General features: G+C 40.6%; 1 protein-coding gene across 10 annotated transcripts in view; it reads right to left on the reverse strand.

The window, feature by feature from the left end:
• The window catches only part of NELL2 (neural EGFL like 2), a 228,782-nt gene that overhangs the window by 175,746 nt on the left and 28,192 nt on the right, over positions 1 to 24,844 (reverse strand). For all 10 annotated transcript variants that reach the window (XM_008162490.4, XM_024100600.3, XM_065557607.1 and 7 more), the window contains exon 3: positions 18,004 to 18,154. In XM_008162490.4, coding sequence (XP_008160712.1) covers positions 18,004 to 18,154 — 151 coding nt within the window. The remainder of the gene's footprint in view (positions 1 to 18,003; positions 18,155 to 24,844) is intronic.

Consider the following 24,844-nt stretch of genomic DNA (forward strand, 5'->3'; position numbering starts at 1 on the left):
AAATGCAACACACTTCCCCAAACACACACACAGAGTTCATTGTTTGCAGGTGGCTCAATAGACCATAAAATGGTTACACAGCAGCATACTTACAGGCATGGCAATGTAAGATTATTACTTGTAAGAGACAGGAATGGCCCTAGCAGAAATGTGACCCTTTTCACTAAAAAAACACTTTAAAGGTGATCTTTACTGTTTGCATAGCCCGGTCGCCTTTTTGTGGTGGTGGTGGAGAAGAATACAATCCATCATTAATGGATACACCCTGCTAGCTGAGTTTCTCATAACTTTTGCATTGGTTCACAGAGCAGAAATCCCTCCCATTACTATATTAATACACATCAAAATGGAGCCAGACTTTACTGACTTTAGGGGCAGCTTCTCTCCCATGTGTGTCTGCTGCAGGCTCCACAGCAAGCTGTTTCTCAGGGGAGTGCATCAGCTCCTCTGAGTATGGATCCAGAATGTGCTGCTGCTCCAAATCCTGTTCTGGAACCACTTTCAGCAACAGAGTGACTTAAGTGTCCAGACTCAGTGCCTGCTACTGGCTCCCATCAGTCCCCTCCTGGATTCTGGGGCCAATAGGTCACCATCCTGGCTGACCAGGTCATCATGCACCACTGTTGGCTCCATGCCAGTGACCAGCACCCAGTCAAGTTCCTCATAAAATAGGCATGATTTTGGTGAGATACCTGATCTTGGGTTTTCCAATACTCACCCTTGAACCACTTAATCTGCTCCCTGCACTGGTTACCAGTCCAGTACATTTGCATAGCTGCCAGCATTTTCACTATTTGCTAGTATGCCTGATGACTGCTGGTACTCTTAATAAAGTCCAGTTTTGCTGGCCTCACACTAGAGAGTTACCAAAATCAGGCTGTGCTCCTGTGACCATGAAGCAGCAAGCTTTGCAAAAGGCATGTTCTGTTCAGTCTCCACTGCAAACACAGAAGGGTCTCTGATGGCGCATCTGCAGCTCAATGGGAAGTCATGTTCTGATTATCCACCACAATCCCCAAATCTTTTTCGGAGTCACTGCTTCCCAGGAGCAAGTCCCGTATTCTGTAAGTGTGGCCTACATTCTTTGGTCCTATATGTATAGATTTATATTTTGACATATTAAAATGCATTTACATCGCTTTGAATCAATGATCTCACCTGTCCTCTTCATTATTTACCACTTCTCAGATGTTTGTGACTTCTGCAAACTTTCTCAGTGATGATTTTATGTTTTCTTCAGATCACTGATAAAAATATTAAACAGCATAGAACCAAGAACTGATCCATGCAGGACCCCACTGGAAACACCCATTGATAACATTCCCCATTTACAATTACATTTTGAGACCTATAAGTTAGCCAGTTTTTAGTGTGTGCCATGTTAATTTTATAATTTCCTAGTTTTTTTTAATCAAAATGTTGTGCGGTACCAAGTCAAATACCTTACAGAAGTCTAAGTATATTACATCAACACTATTACCTTTATCAACCAGACTTGTAATCTCATCAAGAAAGATATCAAGTTAATTTGACAGGATCTATTTTGCATAAACCTGCAATTATTTGCATTAATTAGATTACCCTCTTTTAATTCTTTATTAATCAAGGCCCACATTATCTGCTGCATTATCTTGCCTGAGATCATTGTCAGTCTGACAGGCCTATAATTGCCCATGTCATCCCATTTACCCATTTTAAAAATTGGCACAACAACATTAGCTTACTTCCAGTCTTCTGGAACTTCCACAGTGCTCCAAGATGTATTGAAAAATCAACATTAACGGTCCAGAAAGCTCCTCAGCCAGCTCTTTTAAACCGCTTGGATGGAAGTTTTCAGGACCTGCTGATTTTAAAATGTCTAAATTTAGTAGCTTCTGTTTAATGTCCTCCAGAGAATGAAAAGAGGTTTATCGTTGCCATATGATGAGACTATATCATCTGTTTCCCCCCAAAATATGGAACAGAAATATTTATTGAACATTTCTGTCTTTTCTGCATTATTATTGATAATTCTACCATTTCCATCTAGTAATGGACCAATACCATTGTTAGGATTCTTTTTGTTACTAATACGTTTTAAAAATTCCGCCTTATTGTTCTTAATTCTGCTGGCTGTAGATTTCCACTTGTATCTCTTGGCTTCCCTTATCAATTTTCTACAATTCTACAATTACTAACTTCTGATTTATATTCATTAGTATCAACTTCCCCTTTCTTCCATTTGTTGTGTATATATTTACAGCTGCCTTCACTTTCCCTCTAAACCACAATGGTTTATTAAAATGCATGGTCTTCTGTCTCAATAGTGGGATTGTGGCTTTTTGGGAAAAACTCATTAGGTGGTACCAAGCCCTAGCAGGAAGCTTTCAGTGGCAAGTATTCCTCTGGAAGACTTACCACCACTGGAAGCTGAGTGTATGGTGGAAGTTATAAAAGCCAACAGTAGACTTGGATGCATTTTAAAATGGGAGATTTAAAATGGGGGAAATATTATAATAATACTCAGTCTCTAGGTCTCTCCACTCTGGCTAACTGTGTCCATCGGAGGTCGCCTTATCTTATGATATTACAAAGGAGATTGAAAAGTTTCAGAGAAGGGAAATGGAGATGGTTAGAGTTATGGTGAGACTTAAAGATATTTAAAAACTAGGATTAGATAGTCTGGAAAAGGGAAAATGCTGGGGATGAGGGTTTTTTAAAGTTGTTAGGAGCATGTTATCTACTGACTAAGACGAGTCCTGCTCCTCTATAAAAGTCAATAGAAATTTTGCCATTTACATCAATAGAAGTGGGATATGAGTGCATCATAGGTGGGGAGACTCTGGCACCCTCTAGCAGCTGACCCACAAAGGATAATAGCTATACTATGATTACAGACAGTTAATAAAAATTCTACTTTAGCTCAAAACACTTTAGACAAATATTTTGAAAGCCTAAAATTCCTGAGTTCTAGCCCCATTGAAAATAATTAAGTCTATCGTGCATAGATTCATACCAGGGATTTCCCTGAGTTATTCATATACATACATAATGTATAGTTAAAATCAATCAATTTACCCTTTTGACTCTGTCCTGTAATATGAAGAAAAGAGGAATATTCAATGAAAGGAAAGGCAGTAAGTATAGAATAAATAAACTGAAATACTGATCTACATTATTGAAATATTCAAGCTAGATTTTGAAATGGGTGGGATTGTGACTATTGAGATCTGTTATTATGCAAACTAAGGTAATGATAAGAGTAAGCAAATCTTATTCTTCCAGGCATAGGTTGCTTGTGAGGTTCTAGAAGGAATCCACACCACCACATTCAGCACTGCACAGTTGGCTAAGTACATCAGTTCATTGTATTCCATAATGATACATGTGGCATGATAATGAGGCATTCAGGATGACAAACCCTATTTTCCAATTAGTAGCTGGCACTTTAAGTGTTATGAAGGATTAAATATGGGCTTCGCTCACCTGCCCCCCCCAAAACAGATAATGCATATAACCAAAACATCCTCATAGTCTAAATTCTAAATGCCAAGTATAGAAGTAATATCTCATTAAAGTCCTTGTACTCATCTCTCACTACAATGTCACTTCGATTCAATGGCTTTGCCCTTTTCCCTGTCCTGCCTAGAGCACTATCCAGGGAAGAAATTACTTACAGTGAAGAAATGACTGACAGTTTAGCAAGACAGAGAAGAATATAATAATGGCCTTAGTTTTAATGGATAATTTCATAGCACCTAATGCAAGTGCAATGGGAGGAATGACGACCAATTCATTTTCTGCACCTATCCCTTGTTTATGGCATTTTTATCCTGGGACCTTGAAGACTGAGGGACCTTTGAGTGTTTCATTCCTTTTCTTTTCATTCCTCCCCACCCACCCCATTTACCAAGATGTTTTTCCTCTCTGTTTCAGAGTAGCAGCCGTGTTAGTCTGTATCTGCAAAAAGAACAGGAGTAATTGTGGCACCTTAGAGACTAACAAATTTATTAGAGCATAAGCTTTCGTGGACTACAGCCCACTTCTTCGGATGCATATGAAATCACAGCCAGTGTGGAACCGGCTGTCCAACACTATCTGTGATTTGGGGGGGCGTGTCATAACTATAAAGGGAAGGGTAACAGCCCTCCTGCGTACAATGCTATAAAATCCCTCCTGGCCAGAGACTCCAAAATCCTTTTACCTGTAAAGGGTTAAGAAGCTCAGGTAACCTGGCTGACATCTGACCCAAAGGACCAATAAGGGGACAAGATTCTTTCAAATCTTCGTGGGGGGAAGGCTTTTGTTTGTGCTCTTTGTTTTGGGGGTTGTTCGCTCTTGGGACTGAGAGGGACCAGACATCAATCCAGGCTCTCCAAATCTTTCTGAACAAGTCTCTCATGTTTCAAACTTGTAAGTAAACAGCCAGGCAAGGCGTGTTAGTTTTTATCTTTGTTTTCTCAACTTGTAAATGTACCTTTTGCTAGAGTGTTTATCTCTGTTTGCTGTAACTTTGAACCTAAGGCTAGAGGGGATTCCTCTGGGCTCTAAGTTTGATTACCCTGTAAAGTTATTTTCCATCCTGATTTTACAGAGATGATTTTTACCTTTTTCTTTAATTAAAAGCCTTCTTTTTAAGAACCTGATTGATTTTTCCTTGTTTTTAAGATCCAAGGGGGTTGGATCTGTATTCACCAGGGAATTGGTGAAGAGTCTCTCAAGGCTACCCAGGGAAGGGAATTAGCATTTTGGGAGTGGTGGCAGCGGACCAGATCTAAGCTGGTAGTTAAGCTTAGAAGTTTTCATGCAGGCCCCCACATTTGTACCCTAAAGTTCAAAGTGAGTGGGCTGTAGTCCACGAAAGCTTATGCTCTAATAAATTTGTTAGTCTCTAAGGTGCCACAAGTACTCCTGTTCTTTTTTCCTCTCTGTGTATTTTTACTATTGCAGTCCCACTGGCTCAAATGTTTCCTTCCTAAAGCCATCTATCCTGTCTTGCCTTCCAAAATCATAGGGCGAAGGGAAGAGAATGTTTACATTTATCATATCAATTTTTTTTAAAGTAGAAAAAAAATGTACAACAAATATAAACTCTTCTACTCTCTGTGATGGCCTTCCCATGCCAAAATTTCCCCATTGTGAGACAGAGATTAGGATAAGCAAAAAGCCAAATTACCACACCAACAGTCATAAGAAAAAAGAATAATCAGATTGGACACCACATAGCAGATGAAACCATGTTCTGGATCATTACATTGATGGACTGTAAAATCCTTAACAAACATCATATCCACCACAATCTCTCCACCACCGAGAGGACAGCTATACAGTTCCTGAAATCTAATGAGCAGACAGTGATCAAATCAGCAGACAAAGGGGGCACTATTGTAGTTCTCAACTGAGGTGACTACTTAAATGAGGCCAACTGACAACTCTCCAACATCATCTACTATAAAGAACGCAAAGAAGACTCAACACCATAATTTTCCCAGGAATGTAAGGATATCATGAAATCCTTCCGCAAATAATTCCAAGAGAAACTCTGCAAACTCATCCCCCATGAACTCACTCCAGGGATCTTCTACATACTTCCCAAGACACACAAACAAGGGAACCCAGGCAGGCCCATCTTATCTGACCACGGCACTCTTGCTGAAGGAATATCGGGACTCATAGAAATGATCCTCAAACCACTCACCATACAAAGGGCCAGTTTCCTCCAGGACACAACAGATTTTCTCCAGAAACTTGAACATTAACAACATTTCTTGTACAGAACACCATCCTTGCCGCCATGGATGTCACCTCCCTATACACCAACATCCCTCACAACGACAGCATAACTGCCTGCCTCAAATAGTTACAAGACACTGGACAACCCTCAGATATCCATCCCAAACACAGCGCCAAACTCACCCATTTCATCCTCACCCATAACAAATTTTACATTCAACAACAAACATTTTGTGCAAACCATGGGAACAGCCATGGGTACTAGGATGGCTCCCCAATATACCAACTTCATGGGCCACCTCAAAGAAGAATTTTTGGACACGTGCCACAAAACCAATGATATACCCGAGATACATTGATGATATTTTCATCTTCTGGACAGACAACTTAAACATAATAGATTTCCACCACAATTTCAACCTCCACCATCACCACCATTAAAATCTCTCTGAAACACTCCCACACTAGCATCAACTTCCTGGATACTATGATCAGCATCAGCAATTGAACCCTACAGACAACTATATACACAAGAAACCCACGGATCACCACACCTACCTTCATAGAACCAGTAACCACCCCAAAACACACCAAGAAATCTGTTATCTACAGCCAGGCAATCAGATACCACAGAATATGCTCCGAAGAGAAAATCTGGGATATATACCTTACCACACACAAAACTACCTTGCTAAACAAGGACAATCCACCAGAGAAGTTGATTGCATCATAGATTGGACCACCAGTAAGAAGCTGCTTCAATACAGAAATAAAACCCTCTCCAGCTGCACACCCCTAGTTGTCATCTACCACCCCACACTGGAACCCATATGGGGTACCATCAAACAATTACAACCCATATTTGATGGGGACCCCATCCTGAAAGAAATCTTTCCCAAATCCCCTCTTCTGGCCTTCAAACAACCCCCCAACCTCTCCAAGCTCATCATCAGAAGCAAACTCTCCACAGACCAGAACACACCAACTCAAAGCTGCACCAGACCCTGCCAGAACAACAGATGCAAACCCTGCAGACATATCTCCACTCCTACAATGATCAGCACCCCCCACAACACACCTTTCAAGATACATGGGTTCTACACATGACTACACCTGACCTCATCCAGTGCACTAAATGCCCCAACAACAACTATGTGGGTGAGACCAATCACTACACTCTCCCATGAACTCACACAGGAAAATGATAAAAGATAAAATCACATATCACCGGTGAGTGAAAACTTTTCACAAAGCAATCACTCTATATCTGTCCTATCAATTCTCATCCTCAAAGGAAATCTGCACAACACTTTCAAAAGATGAGCTTAGGAGCTTAAATTCATAACTTTGCTAGACACTAAAAATCATGGTATTAATAAAGATACTGGATTTATGGTTTATTGTAACACATAAATCACTAACTCCCCTTCTTTTCCTATGACTATAGGGGTGGTCTTTGAATGGTCCTTTAAAATACGTGCTGACTACTTATGCTAAACTATCTGTTCAATCTTGTACTTAGCTCTGACACTCTGAGTACCTTTCCCATTCCTGAAGAAGAGCTCTGTATAGCTCGAAAGCTTGTCTGTCTCACCAACAGAAGTTGGTCCAATAAAAGATATTACCTCACCCACCTTGTCTCTCTAATATCCTTGGACCAACATGGGTACAACACTCTCACTGTAACCATCCTACATCATGTGTAAAATTTCTCAGAGTTCCAGACAACATGGAATAAATCTTTCAACTCTTATTCAGGCAAACCCTCCCATTAAAGTCAAGGTCGTTTTGCTTGATTTTAAGGAATGAATAAGGACTAAAGGCCTCATATGAACACTGCGGGACAGATGCTCAGATGATGTAAATCAACATATCGCCATTGGCTTAGACAGAACTATCCCAATTTACATCAACAGAGGGTCTGTCCCAGTCAATTAAACTGAAGTTGCTAGGAAGGTGTTTATAATGTGGTTGCATTCACCACCTAGAATAATTTACATCCTGTTGTCAAAATTTGTTTTTTCCATTGTCAAGAAGTATAAACTAACTGAAGGTTAGACTGCAAAGGAAAATAGGCAATAGTGACAGGTCATCAGTCAATTTAATAACATCCTTTACAACCAGCGGTTAAAGGATAAGGTCACTCCTAACTTGATAAACAGAATATAAAGCAAGAATCTTTCAACTGACTTAAAAACATTTCCACCCAATCATGGATGCAAACATGATTAAAAGATTTAAGCATAGACAATAATCTCAGAAACCAAGAAAAACAAGGGGCTCATTCATTAATGGGTAGAAGAAGGAACTCATCCAAACTGACAGTGTCCATAGTAGACATTTTTTTGCTCATAGGATCTTCTTCAGCACCACAAAAATAAGAATCAGTATGAATGAAAAAAGCAAAGAAATTATCCTTTTAAGACACCTTTTGAAGAGATATACAAACCCAATCAAAATGAAAACTAGGTTGGCCCCAGTCGGATTCTAAATTTCTAGGTGAAACCAATGCAAAAGCAACAGATAGCTTTTGAACACAACAGTTTGAAGGCTTCACACTTGCAGCACATAGACAGCAATTGAGATTTACTGATAAAATAATTATGGTACAATACAACATTCCTGTATTTTAGCAAAGAATACCAATATGCCAAAGGCTAGCAACATAGATTGTTTTGGAGAACAGAAATGGACTAGTCCTTGTTGGCATGGGGTAACTAACAAATGGCTTTAATATTCTAAGAATGAGCCTAAGTTATTGCTTATTCAGTGCCTACCCTAGAACCTATTAGAGTACTGAATAAAAACAAAGAAAAACACAGCACCCAAAGATGATGCGAATGTTGAATCTTGAGAGCTTTTCTCTTTCAATGGAAGCCAATGTCTCTGTGATAGCAGAAGAAAAGACACTACACAATGTGATTTAGAAATATAGGCAGTATCACACTGAAAAAACAAGGAACCTTTAGTTCTTGAACCATGTTACAGAGGGCTAAATGATACAGTGACTTAATTATTTTATTATGAATCATATTTATTATGGTAGTATCTAAAGACCAACCCTATTGTACTACACACCATACAAAACACTGCATCACAGACAGGCCCTGCCCCAAAAAACTTACAATCTAATTAGACAAGACAGACACAGGGTCGGGGAAGAGATATAACACACAAGCAGCATGAACAACACAATAGTCGCAAATGTCATGTGAGTTCCATGGTTTTGGGGGAGTAGGTTTACTTCGGACAGGATAAGTTAAGCGGAAAGAAAAGTGTAGAGAATGGGAAAAGGAGAACAAGACAGGGGAGGGGAGGATCAGAGGGGCAGGTGTGGAATGGAGCTGAGGTGAAGAAAGTGTGAGGAAGGGGAAGACAGAGATGGTTGGAGCAAACAGCCAATCACAGTGCAGGACAGAGAAAGTCCAGTCAAAACTGCAGCAGTCCCTTTTTTGGCTGCTTCTGCCCCTACTGGCTGGAGTCTCTGTATTAATGCTCTGGGTTCACCTCTGGCAACCTGTGTCCAAATATGGATTAATCCACAGGTGAAATCACTTTTGTGGTCTCGGACAATTCCCTGGTGGACACTGAAACAGGTCTAAAAACACTACATATAATGGCACAATTCAGTACATGTGGCAGTATACAGTCTGGAGAGGCCAACAACTGTGAAAACAGAAGTTGTTTAAGGCAGGAACGAAATACATTGGCAGAGATATACACTGAAGCTTGGGGAATGCCTGGCTTCGCTATTCCACTGATTTTAGTGCTTCATCTCATGGTATTAAAAACGTTAAATGAAGAAAAGAATGATTAAACTAAAATCAAATGATTCTATCCATTAAGGCCTTCAATATGCAGAAACGAGATAAATGAATACATTTGTAGCGTTTGTCCATATAGCCATAAAGTGAGGAAAAGGCTTATTACACCTTCTCATTGTGGCCAATTAAATGAAAATCTATGATGGAGCATTGGGACCTAACCTATAATAGAATCCTGCCACTGATTAAAATTATCAAATTGCTGATTCATTCATCAGGAAGAAGCTGAAAGATGAATTAAAAAGTCAGGTGAAGAGGCAGACAGCAAGGCAGACAGCAAGAGCTCAGCAATCAAATTTAACAGTGCCTGTATTCTCTTGGACTCAGATTTAAGGGATCACTTGGCTCAGGGGAGGAAGATGGCAACCTTCATGTGTACAAGATGTGTACATCTAATGGAACAAACCAGCAGACCTCGTTTACATAACAACTGGCTCCTACAGGGATCTATCTTTGCACTCTTTAATATTTATATCAATGACATGCCATTGGCCCAGTCATGGAAATTTGGATATGCAGATGATCTTGTGCTCACCATCCAAGCAAACACTTTCATCCAAGTGGGATGCATTCTCACAGATCTGACAAAACTGGTGGAGTACTACTGGTTATGGAAACTGACTAAAACCTCAAAAAATAGTTGTCTTCACATTCCACCTGAGCAACCACCATGCAAAGAAATACCTCAATGTCACTTACTGTGACATCAAACTCAAGCATGAGGATTTCCTGAAAGATTTTTGGGTGGTTCTGGCTCACAGCCTCACATACCACCAATATCTGACAAAGACCGCTGCCAAGATAAAGGCTAGGAACAAAATAATCCACAAACTAGTCAGGATCAGCTGCTCACCCATTGTTGGCAGTCACCTCGGCGCTCATATTCTCAACAGCTTAATATTGTGTACTGACAAGGGTAGGTAGTGTACATATGAAACTTTTTAACATGCAGTTGAATGCTGCTATGAGAACTCTAACAAGCATATCTTACCTCCATCCCCTCCAAAGAGAAGCAGCAATAATACAAGAATACAACTGTGTGATACTAAACCCAGACTTGCCCATCTATGACAATCTCCAACCCTCACCCCCCAAGATGCCACTTTAATTTAGAACTCCTTTTGGTTACTAACCAAGGCTCTCAACACCTTTGGACTATCACTAAAAGACAAGTGGTGGAGGCTGTGGGGAAACAACAGGGTCAAGAATCAAGACCTGATTATGGATCCCACAGACCAACCACCCAGGTTCACCATGCCACTTAACTTAACTGGATCACAGCGAATGGCATCAGAACCTAATATGGGTGTTGCAATTACCTACTACACAAGTGGAAAATGAAGAGTAGGCCAATATGTGAATGTGGAGAAGACATCCAAATAGGGTGACCAGATCACCCAAGACAAATATCGGGACGCGGGGGGAGGGGGGGTGACGCGGGGGGGGGGAGGAAGCGGCCATGGCGCTCCGCGGCTGCAGCTCTGGCGCCCCCGAACCCACCGAGCCGGGGCCTGCTGCGGGGACCCAGCAGCGCGTATGCTGCGCCCAGGCCCTGGCCAGCGTCTGGGCTGCTGCCCAGCTGGTGCTATCCCGCGGCGGCCCCGGAGTGGGGGCAGCAGGCCCCAGCCCCCCCGTCCCGCAGGGGAACGAACGGGGCTGGGCTGCCGATGCCTCCACCCCGGGGCCGCCGCGGAATAGCACCAGCTGGGCAGCAGCCCAGACGCGACTGGCCAGGGGCTGGGCCCAGCGTACGCGCTGCTGGGTCCCCGCAGCAGGCCCCGGCTTGGGGGGTTCGGAGGCGCGGCAGCTGCGGAGCGCCATGGCCGCTTCCTCCCCCGCGGCAGTGGGAGCTGCAGCAGCGGCTGCTCCCGAGTCCCGCTGCCCGGGGGGACAACAACAGCCGCCGCCTGGCCCCGCGGGTCACCCCCCTCCTCTCCCAACCACCCAACTGAGTCCTGCCTGCTCGGGGCCAGGCCGGACTGTTACTCACCCCGGCCCCGCGCTTCCCCTGCGTCTCCCGGGCCTCCCTCCAGCGCTTGTGAAGGGAGGGGGAATGGTGAGCCCGGGGAAGAGGCGGGGATTCGGGGAGGGAGCCAATCGGGGGAGGAGGGGGCGGAGTCGGGGCGGGGGGGGCGAGCACTTCCGGGCTCTAGGCTCCGGGGCATTTCCTTGTTTGTCCAGTGTCCCGACCGCACGTCGGTCGGGACGCGGGACAAACAAGGAAATATCGGGACAGTCCCGATAAAATCGGGACGTCTGGTCACCCTACATCCAAATCATGGAACATCTAGTGAACCGCTGGCCCTCTAAGGTCCTTCTCTGGAGGAACAGCCTTGATTCATTCCACGTCACCAGAAACCATAGTGTGAATTACAAGCTTGGATGTCAACCTTTAATGTTGCTTTTCAAGCTGCTACGTGAACGAAGATGACAACAACTTTGGTCACATCATTCAAAATATTTAGTCTTATTGTAAAATAAAATCAATTTTCAGCAGTGCATGTACAGTCCAGATTATTTCCTCAGTTAAAGGCAGCATTTGCAACTGAAATGTCTTAGATACCTATAACAGTACATGAATGTTCACAAAGACAGGTATTTAGCTGCCTGGAACTCAGCTATATGATTATAGCTCTGAAATTCTGATTTACTGACACTAAAATAGCTTTTTTCCTAAAGTACCACCTCTGAACTGCATCCAAGGTTGTCATTTTCTGAACTCTCCAGTCATTTCAGGTCAGTGGGAAAAAAGGACTAATCATGGGTGCAAGAAGGGAGATTAGAAAGTAACAGCTAACAGATATTTTTAGATACTTCCGCTTTTAAATCAGCTTAAACCAATTTGAAAGTAGAAAATATCAGACAAAACATAGTCACCATAGAAGGGGAAGGAAGGGAGAAATTTAAACACTGAGAACTTCAATTGCCAGCTAAAGGAAAAATGAAAACGTGTCATTCCCTTTAGCTGACAAAACAACAGAAGATGACCATATGCCTAATACATTCCTCTGAAAGCTGTGATTAGAACCTGACATGGTGACAGCCACAAAGGACAGCCACATCAAGTATCCATGTCTCTGATCCTGCATTCAGATCCACACAGGCCTCTGCTTGTGTCTGTATGAAGCCCCCCTGATATCTATGGGATTGTACAGGCTTAAGGATTCATCCACATGAATCCAAATGCAGGATGGAGGTCCAAAAGTGTGGTCACAGTGGGAATGATCCTGTCTGGTGCTGAGTGCCCTTAGTTTCCATAGTGTTCAATACTAGATGAGGGCAGTCAGCATCTCAGGAAGTATGCAGAATCTTGCAGGACTGGACCCACTCTAGAAGTCCTAAGAAGTGGCGCCCTTCAAAATAGTACGGGCAAAAGAGAAAAGAAAGAGTTGAAAACAACACTGGACTGGATATGAGGGAATAAATCAAGGAAACCATCTAAAATATCTAAAGAAAAAATAAATCATAAAATCAAATGGTAATAAACAATTGGGGCAGATTCATAGCTGGTGTAAATCAGCATATCTCTAGTAATGTCACTGTGGCTACACTGGTTTACCCCAGCTGAGGATCTGGACCTATGTGTGTTAGTGTGGTTTATGTTTAGAAAAAGATATCTAAACATCTTTCCTAAATTATTAATACAGAAAACATGACTTTCTCTATTCCTTCACATTCTCTTTTCATTTGCCATCTCAATGAAAGGCAAAAGTTTGTTAAAAAATTGAATTGTTGTATAAATTAAAAAAAAAATGGACAAAGCCACTTATGTTGATTAACTGATTATTTCCCTTGGCCATCTCCAACTCCATTCTCCCTTGCCAGCCTGCAGATGTTCTACTCTGATCTCTGCAAAGAGGTGAGTGATGGTACAGAATTTTGTAAATAAATGAAGACCGTCTGGGACTGATTCTCCTCTGCCCTGGTTTGATGCCAGTTTAATTCTTTTGACTTCAATAACCATCTTTTTACAGCACCTAGCACAATAGAGTCCTGGTCCGTGACTTTGACCCCTAGGCACTGCAATAATATAACCCATAATTAATAATCGTAATCATAATCTGCAATATAAAGCTAGTGGAGTGGAGAATCATGTCTTACATGGTTACTTCTTCTTCCAACTATGAGCGTTTTTATAGATTCATAGATTCTAGGACTGGAAGGGACCTCAAGAGGTCATCGAGTCCAGTCCCCTGCCCACATGGCAGGACCGAATACTGTCTAGACCATCCCTGATAGACATTTATCTAACTTACTCTTAAATATCTCCAGAGATGGAGATTCCACAACCTCCCTAGGCAATTTATTCCAGTGTTTAACCACCCTGACAGTTAGGAACTTTTTCCTAATGTCCAACCTAGACCTCCCTTGCTGCAGTTTAAGCCCATTGCTTCTTGTTCTATCCTTAGAGGCTAAGGTGAACAAGTTTTCTCCCTCCTTCTTATGACACCCTTTTAGATACCTGAAAACTGCTATCATGTCCCCTCTCAGTCTTCTCTTTTCCAAACTAAACAAACCCAATTCTTTCAGCCTTCCTTCATAGGTCATGTTCTCAAGACCTTTAATCATTCTTGTTGCTCTTCTCTGGACCCTTTCCAATTTCTCCACATCTTTCTTGAAATGCGGTGCCCAGAACTGGACACAATACTCCAGCTGAGGCCTAACCAGAGCAGAGAAGAGCGGAAGAATGACTTCTCGTGTCTTGCTCACAACACACCTGTTAATACATCCCAGAATCATGTTTGCTTTTTTTGCAACAGCATCACATTGTTGACTCATATTTAGCTTGTGGTCCACTATAACCCCTAGATCCCTTTCTGCCATACTCCTTCCTAGACAGTCTCTTCCCATTCTGTATGTGTGAAACTGATTTTTTCTTCCTAAGTGGAGCACTTTGCATTTGTCTTTATTAAACTTCATCCTGTTTAACTCAAACCATTTCTCCAATTTGTCCAGATCATTTTGAATTATGACCCTGTCTTCCAAAGCAGTTGCAATCCCTCCCAGTTTGGTATCATCCGCAAACTTAATAAGCATACTTTCTATGCCAATATCTAAGTCATTAATGAAGATATTGAACAGAGCCGATCCCAAAACAGACCCCTGCGGAACCCCACTCGTTATGCCTTTCCAGCAGGATTGGGAACCATTAATAACAACTCTCTGAGTACGGTTATCCAGCCAGTTATGCATCCACCTTATAGTAGCCCCATCTAAATTGTATTTGCCTAGTTTATCGATAAGAATATCATGCGAGACCGAATCAAATGCCTTACTAAAGTCTAGGTATACCACATCCACAGCTTCTCCCTTATCCACAAGACTCGTTATCCTATCAAAGAAAGCTATCAGATTGGTTTGACATGATTTGTTCTTTACAAATCCATGCTGGCTGTTCCCTATCACCTTACCGCCTTCCAAGTGTTTGCAGATGATTTCCTTAATTACTTGCTCCATTATCTTCCCTGGCACAGAAGTTAAACTAACTGGTTTGTCGTTTCCTGTGTTGTTTTTATTTCCCTTTTTATAGATGGGCATTATATTTGCCCTTTTCCAGTCTTCTGGAATCTCTCCCGTCTCCCATGATTTTCCAAAGATAATAGCTAGAGGCTCAGATACCTCCTCTATTAGCTCCTATTATGACAGAGAGCGTTTGCTAAAAATTGTTTAAGAACTTATGGCCTGTTAAAGACAAGTCTCTGTACAAGGAGGAGGGGGCTGCAAAGAGAAATTAAAATCTGATAGTGAAGAAGCAGTAATCTACATTTATCAAGAATAAATGTTTCCTTTTAACTAATACATTCAATTATCTTTATTGTCATCCATAAAAAAAATAAAAACCATAAAAGATACTTAATGAGATTTAAAGGTGCTAGCCTTAATCTCAATTTCATCAATACTAAATTAAGTCATTCCTCACTTTAGCATAATTAAACAAGGCAAATATCACTAAGATGCATTGACAATATTTTTACTTCCTAATATTGTGAACAATATATATTATAAGCTTTAGCAAACATCCAATTTTATGTTCACAAATTCTACTCATTTATATTTGTGTTGAGCCCAATCCTATGCTCATTGCAGTCAAAGGAAAGACTCCCATTGACTTTAGTGGCCATTGAATTAGGTCCCATCATTTAAGAATCCATCGTTATAGCTTCCTGACAGCAAGATCTATTAGGCTGTAGAATATTCTCCCAAGGGAAGTGGTGAAATATTTAAAACTAGACTGGACAAAGCAATTGAAGATATAATGTATGGAACAATCATAGAATCATAGGACTGGAAGGGACCTCGAGAGGTCATTTAGTCCAGTCCCCTGCACTCATGGCAGGACTAAGTATTATCTAGACTATCCCTGACTGGTGTTTGTCTAACCTGCTCTTAAAAATATCCAATGACGGAAATTCCACAACCTCCTTGGGCAATTTATTCCAGTGCTTAACCACCCTGACAGTTAGAAGTTTTTCCTAATGTCCAACTTTTGCAAGTGTTACACTGTTGACTCATATTTAGCTTGTGATCCACTATGACCCCCAGATCCCTTTCTGCAACACTCCTTCCTAGACAGTCACTTCCCATTTTGTATGTGTGCAACTGATTGTTCCTTCCTAAGTGGTGTAATTTGCATTTGTCCTTATTGAATTTCATACTACTTACTTAAGACCATTTCTCCAGTTTGTCCAGCTCATTTTGAATATTAATCCTATCCTCCAAAGCACTTGCAACCCCTCCCAGCTTGATATCATCCGCAAACTTTGTAATGTACTCTCTATGCTATTATCTAAATCATTGATGAAGATATTGAACGGAACCGGACAAGAACTGATCCCTTTGGGTTTCCACTTCATATGCCCTTCCAGCTTGACTGTGAACCACTGATAACTACTCTCTGGAAACCATTTTCCAACCAGTTATGCACCCACCTTATAGTAGCTCCGTCTAGGTTGTATTTCCCTAGTTTGTTTATAAGAAGGTCAAGTGATACAGTATCAAAAGCCTGACTAAAGTCAAGATATACCACATCTACCGCTTCCCCCTATCCACAAGGCTTGTTACTCTGTCAAAGAAAGCTTTCAGGTTTGTTTGACACAATTTGTTCTTGACAAATCCGTGCTCACTGTTATTTATAACGTTATTATCCTTCATTGGCCTAGATGAACTAACACATCCTTTTCATTATAGTTATTATTTAATTATCCAAATGTGTGCTAGGCAACTCCTGAAACAAACATAAGACATGATTGCTATCCAGAGAAATTTTGCAAACAATGATGGACATGATATATGAGGAGGTAATAAAATGGAAGGGTTGGGAGAGAGAACAGGAGGCATATTATTGAAGCAAAAGAGCCTAGCTTACAGTCCTTGGGTTACCTGAGAGGGAAAATTAAGGCAGGGCACCACAGAGCCACCCCAGGCCATGAGGAAGCACTCAGGAGACAGCTGGTCCTGCTACAATGGGGGAGACGGGTAGTTAATAAAAAAAATGTAAACCTCAAATTAGTTCCAAGTTTTGGGACTGTTTGAAAAGAAGGGGAAGGAGAATTGCCCTTATGATATTGAAATCTGATCCCTTGTATTTAGTAATATACCAGTTTTCCAATAACAGTAATCCTATTATGAAAGAGTTTCCTTTATAATCAGCCTCTTTACAATCATATATATAGGACTGTTTCATTTAATAGCACAACTATCAAGTAGGGAAGTATTACTAATATATCAGAAAAAAAATTAATGGTCTACACACACTGGAGGGAGAGAACATCTGTTGCTGGGTGATGATTAATTTATTCAGGAAAAAATTGCAGGTTTTTAAAATTCCTTCTTACCCTTTCATAGAACCAGAGGTTGGCTAGCTTCAGTAGCTACAGCTGCTACAGAAAATATAGAGAATATCCCTTCTGTATCTCAAACAGTGATTATACTATCAGAAAGAATTAAACCTCAAATGCTTCATGTCTTTCAAACCTAAAAGGTGTTCTTTACAAACTACTGTGCCAGTTTTTATAGGTGTATGTCCATAACCAAGAGGAAATTTTTACTATCTTTAGAAACTTATGAGTCAGCTAGTTAAATGTTACAGTTACAGGGCCAGATCCGGAGCTGGTATAAATTGGTATAGCTCTATTGACTACAATGGAGCAATGCTTATTTACACCAACTGGGTATCTGGCACATAATGTTATGACCAACAACAGCGAAATGGCTTTTTATGCCCTTAGCAGCAGGAGACATTTAAAGAGTGACAGTTGTTCCACATTCTGTTGGCAGATTTAGATTTGTGAATATCTATTAATTTGCATACTGCATGTTGCCTTACACTATAGCTGCTTGAAAGTGATCTTCTGCACAACAAATCTTACCGTCGTTTTCTTGAGCTTATTTTTCTGATTTAATTAAGGCATGTATTTAAATTTAGTAGTATATGAATAATACAGAAAATATAGGTGGCAGTACTTACCTATGATCTAAATGATGAATAGAAAGAATAACACCTGAATTTAAATGGGCTTGTTTTAGAGTCACCAAAACTGTGAATTCATATTTATTTCTTAACTTCTGAAAAAAGACTTCAGCTGTCTCTGGGGATGCTTTTACATTTCTTGAAGTATCTAAAAAAGAAACAGAAAATCATTGAGAATAGACTCTGGTTTTAAATAGCACTCTAAATCCACAGAGCTTACAAAATAATGAGTTACATATTAGTAGTACAGTGACAAATGGGCAAGAACAGCCATCATATTATGGTCAATAATAGCTTACACACAGCTCTGGACAGCAGAGCCTGTTTTAATGAAAGAGGATATATTTTCTAGGACACAAGTGCTATCCCCTGGTCTTTTTAAGACAGTACCCTAGGCTCTTGTACTTCTCCATAGATGGACAGATGGTTCCTTTAATATCTCATCCAAAGTACGGCGCCTCTAACAATGCAGCTCTCCTGCACTTTACCACAAAAAAAGTGTTGACACTGGATATGAGCCTAAGCTGTCTTGTGAGACCTGAACCCTGATCTTATGGCTTCTACAAAAATGAGCTTGCATGGTATCAAAGGACAATTAATTTTCTTTTAAAAAAGCAGCTCTTTGCAGAAGGTTTACTCAATTTAAAAGGTTTACTATCAACGGATTAAAACAGAACTTTCTAAACCTTTCAATATAAAATTTGTAAAGATCACCAAAATTAGTGTTCTCAAAAAGAACAGGAGTACTTGTGGCACCTTAGAGACTAACAAATTTATTAGAGCATAAGCTTTCGTGGGCTACAACCCACTTCTTCGGATGCATATAGAGTGAAACATATATCCATATCCACTCTATATGCATCCGAAGAAGTCGGTTGTAGCCCACGAAAGCTTATGCTCTAATAAATTTGTTAGTCTCTAAGGTGCCACAAGTACTCCTGTTCTTTTTGAAGATACAGACTAACACGGCTGCTACCCTAAAATTAGTGTTGGGCATTTTGCTGATGTGCACACACTTGTGAGTGTATGCTTGCCAGAGACTAACTGTAAAAATGAAATTGTTAAGAATCCAAACACAAACAACAACTGTACAGTGTGGAGTAGATCATCATTCTAATTTGCACATAACGTTAGCAGAGTACAAAGAGCCCAACTTTGAGTCCCACAGAGCCAAGATGTCACACGATCAAAATGAGGAAACAATTCCCAGGTTTTTCATGTATAATGCATTATACTAGGGAAATATTTAAGATATGTATTTTATATAAAGAATAAATTCATCAGCGTGTGCAATCAACCATGTCAAATCTAAATCAATTCATAAGCTTCCTGTCTTTGTGTTTTGACCAACCAGCACTAATGCAATGACATCAGCAGTAGACGACCAACTGGAATGTAAATGCTGACTTTTCAGTTGGCAATACTGGAAGCTTACAACAAGCTTACCTCATTATTCTGGAAACATGTTTTTAAGCTTTAAGAGGTACCTATAAAAGTTGTACTCTGCATCCCTAAGCAAACATGTTTATTAGTTTGAAAATAAATATTTTGTAAATGTGGATAGAGGAGATGCAGAAATGTATAACCCACAGAAATCTGAGACAAACTTATCCAGGTTTTTACACCAAGGCTAAAATTTGATCTGTTTTTCTTTAACATGGTGGCTCCAAGAGACAGAAAGTTTCCTTTAAAATGCCTTTTTTATGATTTCTTGTCTTTTCTATTGTGGCTTATATAACACCCTGTATGTAGCAGACATCCATGGTATTTTAATGAAACTATTAATAAATTATGAAGCAGCTCAAATGAAATTACATCAAAATGTTCATTTTTAGCCATGGGACACTAGCAAAATGGAGTGACATAGGTTTGCATGCTACAAGATGGTTTAACTGCATTAACAGTTTCTAGCAATATAAACAATTTATTTCCAACAGATAGATTGGGGAAAAGGAAAGACACACATGGGAAATTTTCTCCATCCACTATCACGAATTCTTAATGCACACAAAATTCCTACTGAATGCACTGGGAGTGGAGGGTACACAAGAAATGCAGGATAAGACTGAAGAACTAAAAACAAAACCCCAGCCTAAGGTTAAACCAACAGAATCATCTATCAAGATGCAGAAAAATACAAACAGTGAGAGTTTTCAGAAGGGGAAAGCATCCACCACCCTATCTGCAGTTAATGGCAGTTGTGAGTTCTCAGAAGCTCTGACAGTCAGGCCAGTGGTTTTTATGCTTAGGGGTCCATTATTTTAGCATTAACATTGCAAATATATTCCAATCAGGACCGGGGCCTATTTAGTGCCACACGCCATACAGACACATTTTGTTCTGTGTTTCTCTAATGCCGAGCACAATGGGATCCTGGTCCACGACTGGAGTTCCTAAGCAATACAAATAATAAACAAGAATCTCTGACCTGAAAAGCTTACAAGAAGTCTCAAAGTAGTGGAGTAAGCTGCAACTCAGTGTGGGTGGCAGAAGCAAGCAAGACCTGAGTGAGTTCAAACCAGAGAAAAATTGTTCTATTAACCTGGAGTGGATGGAAATTGTCTTTGGTATCTAAATTTAATTTATTAAACCAACTGTAGTAATGTTGCTTGTCTCTTGCCTCTAGCACTTCTATAGACTTCCTGCAAGGTTTATGGGCCTGGTTTTGCTCACTGGAAATTTTGCTATTAACTTCAATGGAAGTATGATCAGTCACTCTAAATCTGAATTGATATTTTTGTATATAATAATAAGGTATAGAACAACATGCAATCCTAGTATGTGCAGTCCAATATTAACTATGGTTGACTGACAGTGTTCCAGGCCTTCCCGTATTGCTCTGTTTTAGACAGGGGTTGCACTGTGGTCTATTGTTGCATCGGGATGTTTGAATGCACAATAACTAGTAAAATCTATTAGTGTAAATTATACACATAAATACTTCATGCAGGGAGGGCAGAATAGTTTATACAGTTGACATTTCAAAAAAACAAAACTTTTATTAAAAGAAAGAAAAATATTGGTGAAATCAATATAATGTGCACATTAGGAGAGAATATATTATGGATGGGGAAACCTATTTTGAGACCAAAACTCCAAGTGTTATATGTGCACATTTATACACACAACTGATTGCCTCCACACATGTAGCTGCACACACCCATTGCTCCAGATGATCAGGCCTTTTGTAAATAAACAAACCATGGGCATTGAGTGTAACTGCCTGCTCCCATGCTTTGATCACATGCCCTTCCACCCTGGATGTGCAACCTATGTTGGGAGGGTAAGGCACAGAGCACACATAAACAGCTCTATGCCAACCAGTGGGGGAATCCTCAGTTGCCTATTTAAGGCAGAGGTACCACTCCTGTGTGTGCTACCCAAGTAGGGCAAAGGGACTCTAGTGTGAGTCAGTTTCTGGCCTCCTTATATTTGCAAAACATGATTCAGGCACATTACTGAAAAAGAGTTACACCCAGTCTCTATAGGCTTTCATCACAGCTTTATACTTGAATCTCAAATATAGACAAAGGAATTCTCCGCTGGACCTTTGTGCTATTGCACACTTTTTGACCTTATTAGGACACTCTGAATACCAACATGTTACAGTGACAAAAATCAAATTTAACTCCCAGAATATGAAACTGCCAATCTCCTGGTCACCAAACACCATTACTCCGGGCAGGTCTGTTTGTGCTGATTACACTGGAGAAAGTGCCTGTTCTTTTGAAAGTAATATATAAGTAATGAAGTCTCACAAAACACAGTGTAGGCTTAGTAATGCAGGGGTCAAGAAGGACTGCCATTCCATGGACAATATGGCAAAATGGGCCAGTGGAGTTTTCATACTGCTCCTAAAAGAGTCAGGATATTGGACCCAATTGGACCAGTGCTCTAATAGAATAAGGCAAATCTTTTATTTAGATTACCCTTAAAATGTGAAAGTCAGTACTTGATAGATTACTTTGTCAGGTATCAAAATTAACTGTGTACCAACATTTATTCAACATGACAAGTACATTTTTATGAATTAATGAAAACCCCTTATTATTTGCACCTTTTCAGACGTTCACAATCCCCAAATGTCTTAGAGCAGTGGTTTTCAACCCATAGTCCACAGACCCCTGGATGTCCACAGACTATGTCTAAGATCTCCAAAAGGGTCCGTATCTCCATTCAAAAATGTTTAGGGATCTGCAAATGAAAAAGTTTGAAAACCACTGTCCATTGAAAACCATAGAAGAATGAACTCTCTGGTGTAATCCAGATTAATAATTTGTGATGTCATGTAATTTACATAGGAGATTTATGCTGCACACATTTTTAGTGTAGTTCACAAAAATCTACTTAAAGCAGAGGTATAAATCATTGGAGTCTAGGGCCCCAAAGTATGTAAATTGTAAGAGCTATCAGTTTGTATGAGAAAATTGTTTCAGATAGAGATACCTGAATAGAGGACTTAACTTTATTATAATACTACAAATGCATTTGAGAGAGATTTGAACCCCTCATAACAATTCATAAATCCATATGTGTTATTAACACTCAGTTTTCAATTTCTACAAGAATAAACTCTATAGTGACAATGAAAAAAAAAAGGATTCAATTTCATAGTCTGCTACATGTCTCAGATTGTTCCATTTAGTGGCTACAGCATGAAAATGTCCTGTAGTAAAGGTAACAATGCCCATGGAGAAAGATCTATTACTAGAGTTGAGAAAGCCCAGTTGTCAAAAGTACCGAAAAATGATGCAGTTAGCAGAGATTTTTTTTAATAAGCAATATTAATCCTGGTCAATAAACAAGGCTGGCTCTAGGATTTTTGCCGCCCCAAGCAAAAAAAAATTTGGCGGCCCCCCCTTTTTTTTGTGCTCCCCTGCCCCCGGACCCGCCCCAACTTCACCCCTTCCCCAAATCCCCAGTTCCGCCTCCTCCCCCTGGTGTGCTGCATTTCTCCCCCCACCCCATTGCTTCCTTCAGGCCCCCCGCGACCTCCCACCCTAGCTCATCTCCGCTCCACCTGCTCCCCCGGGCACGCTGCCACTCCGCTTCTCCCCACTCCCTCTCAGGCGAGGGAGGGGGGAGAAGCGGAGCAGCGGCGCGTTCAGGGGAGCAGGCGGAGCGGAGGTGAGCTAGGGTGGGGGGCACAGGAAGTAACAGGGGGTAGAGGAACCTCTCCCACTCCAGCTCACCTCCGCTCCACCACCGCTGCCTCCCCCGAGTGCCTGCCACTCGCTTCTCCTCTCTCCCTCCTTCCCAGCCTTGCTGCGCGAAACAGCTGTTTCCTGAGCGGGGATACTTTTTCACCATGCCCCGGAGTCGGCGCCTATGATTAAATGGGCCGCCCCAAGCACCTGCTTGTTTTGCTGGTGCCTGGAGCCGGCCCTGTCAATAAGGATGCCAATTCATTAACTGTATAGGTAGTTTAATGCCTTTTTTCCCCAAACCACATGCAATATAAAGGTGGGACCAAGTACCATATTACTGTTATGGCCCAATCCTGCAAGGTGCTGAGCAGCCTTAACTCCCACTGAAGACAAATGTTAATGAAAATGGAGGACTCTATTCTTCACAGGGGGTTCTCAGGGTCTCTAAGGATCAGGCCCATGAGATGTAGAGATGCTATTTTCTGCTCTATAACTGAAGTATTGAAGCCCAGCTGACCAACCCTCAGTAATGCCAAGAAACTGCATACAAAATGTTTAAGGACTAATAACCTACTGCAGATGCTTCCTTGACTAAAATAAAAATAGATAATTATTAAAATAAATAGGTAGCTGCACCTAACAGATGGTATGTCTTCAGTTGTTTGGGGTTGTTGTTTTTTTCTATTTGGAGCTAAACTTACAATATGCACCTAACTGCTGAAAGAGAATTCTTGCAAAAAAGTCTTTTAAGGAACACTTGCTAATGAATCAAGCTCTGTGTTTTCAGTGTAATGTGCATACAATCAGCTTTTAATAGCGATAAATCAATTCTGCACCTAAGTGAAAATTTGCTGAACTATCTGAATTAAATTCTAGTGACTTGTAAGGGAAGGAGGAGGGCTGCAAGGTATAACAGTACGGAGAATGTAATAATGCTAGTTTGATTTTGTACCATCTTCCAGTGCTTGGTGGAATCAGTAACATAAGCATATATTCACATTGTGTCATTTCCTCTTCTCATTACAGTATTTGACTAAGAACGTTTTGACCGAGGATTTTTAATCCTTCTGTCTGCAAAGGACACAGGTATCCAGCACTACATTTACTTTACATCGTTCTTTAACCTAACTAGCTGATTTGCAGGGTCAGGTTCTTTTGATAAATGAGGTAGAATGGCAAGCCAATCAACATGCAGAATCTTTACAAGGTTGAAATAACAGCACACACTCTCAAGTGTAATACTGAGCATTCAAATTCATGAATCTCACTTCTGTATCAATGATGGTAATGAAACCTGAAAATGGAATAAAATGAACCAACTTGTATTACAGTAAAAGACTGCAATATGATGGTGCTCATTTGATTCTGTACTGGGAATGTTTTATTTTTTAAAAACTTGAATTTTTATTTGAATTGATGCATGAAATACTAATTCGTAATACAGCATGAGCTACCAGTCTTTTACAATTTTTCCATCCCCCGCCATCCTCTCCCATCCTCCACTAATACGTTCCCAAATGTCTGGCATGTAACAAAGTGTCATATAGAAAGGCAAAAACTAGAGATTGTGTAATTTTTCAAACACACTTGAGCCTAATTTAATTTTTCAAAACCAAAGCCAGGGGAAGTTCAGCTCAAAAACCTGTTTCATCTACAAGTAAGGGATTTGGAGAACTGGTTCCAGTTTTATC

The sequence above is a fragment of the Chrysemys picta genome, chromosome 1, assembly GCF_011386835.1.
Source record: "Chrysemys picta bellii isolate R12L10 chromosome 1, ASM1138683v2, whole genome shotgun sequence".
In the NCBI taxonomy this organism is placed as follows: domain Eukaryota; kingdom Metazoa; phylum Chordata; order Testudines; family Emydidae; genus Chrysemys; species Chrysemys picta.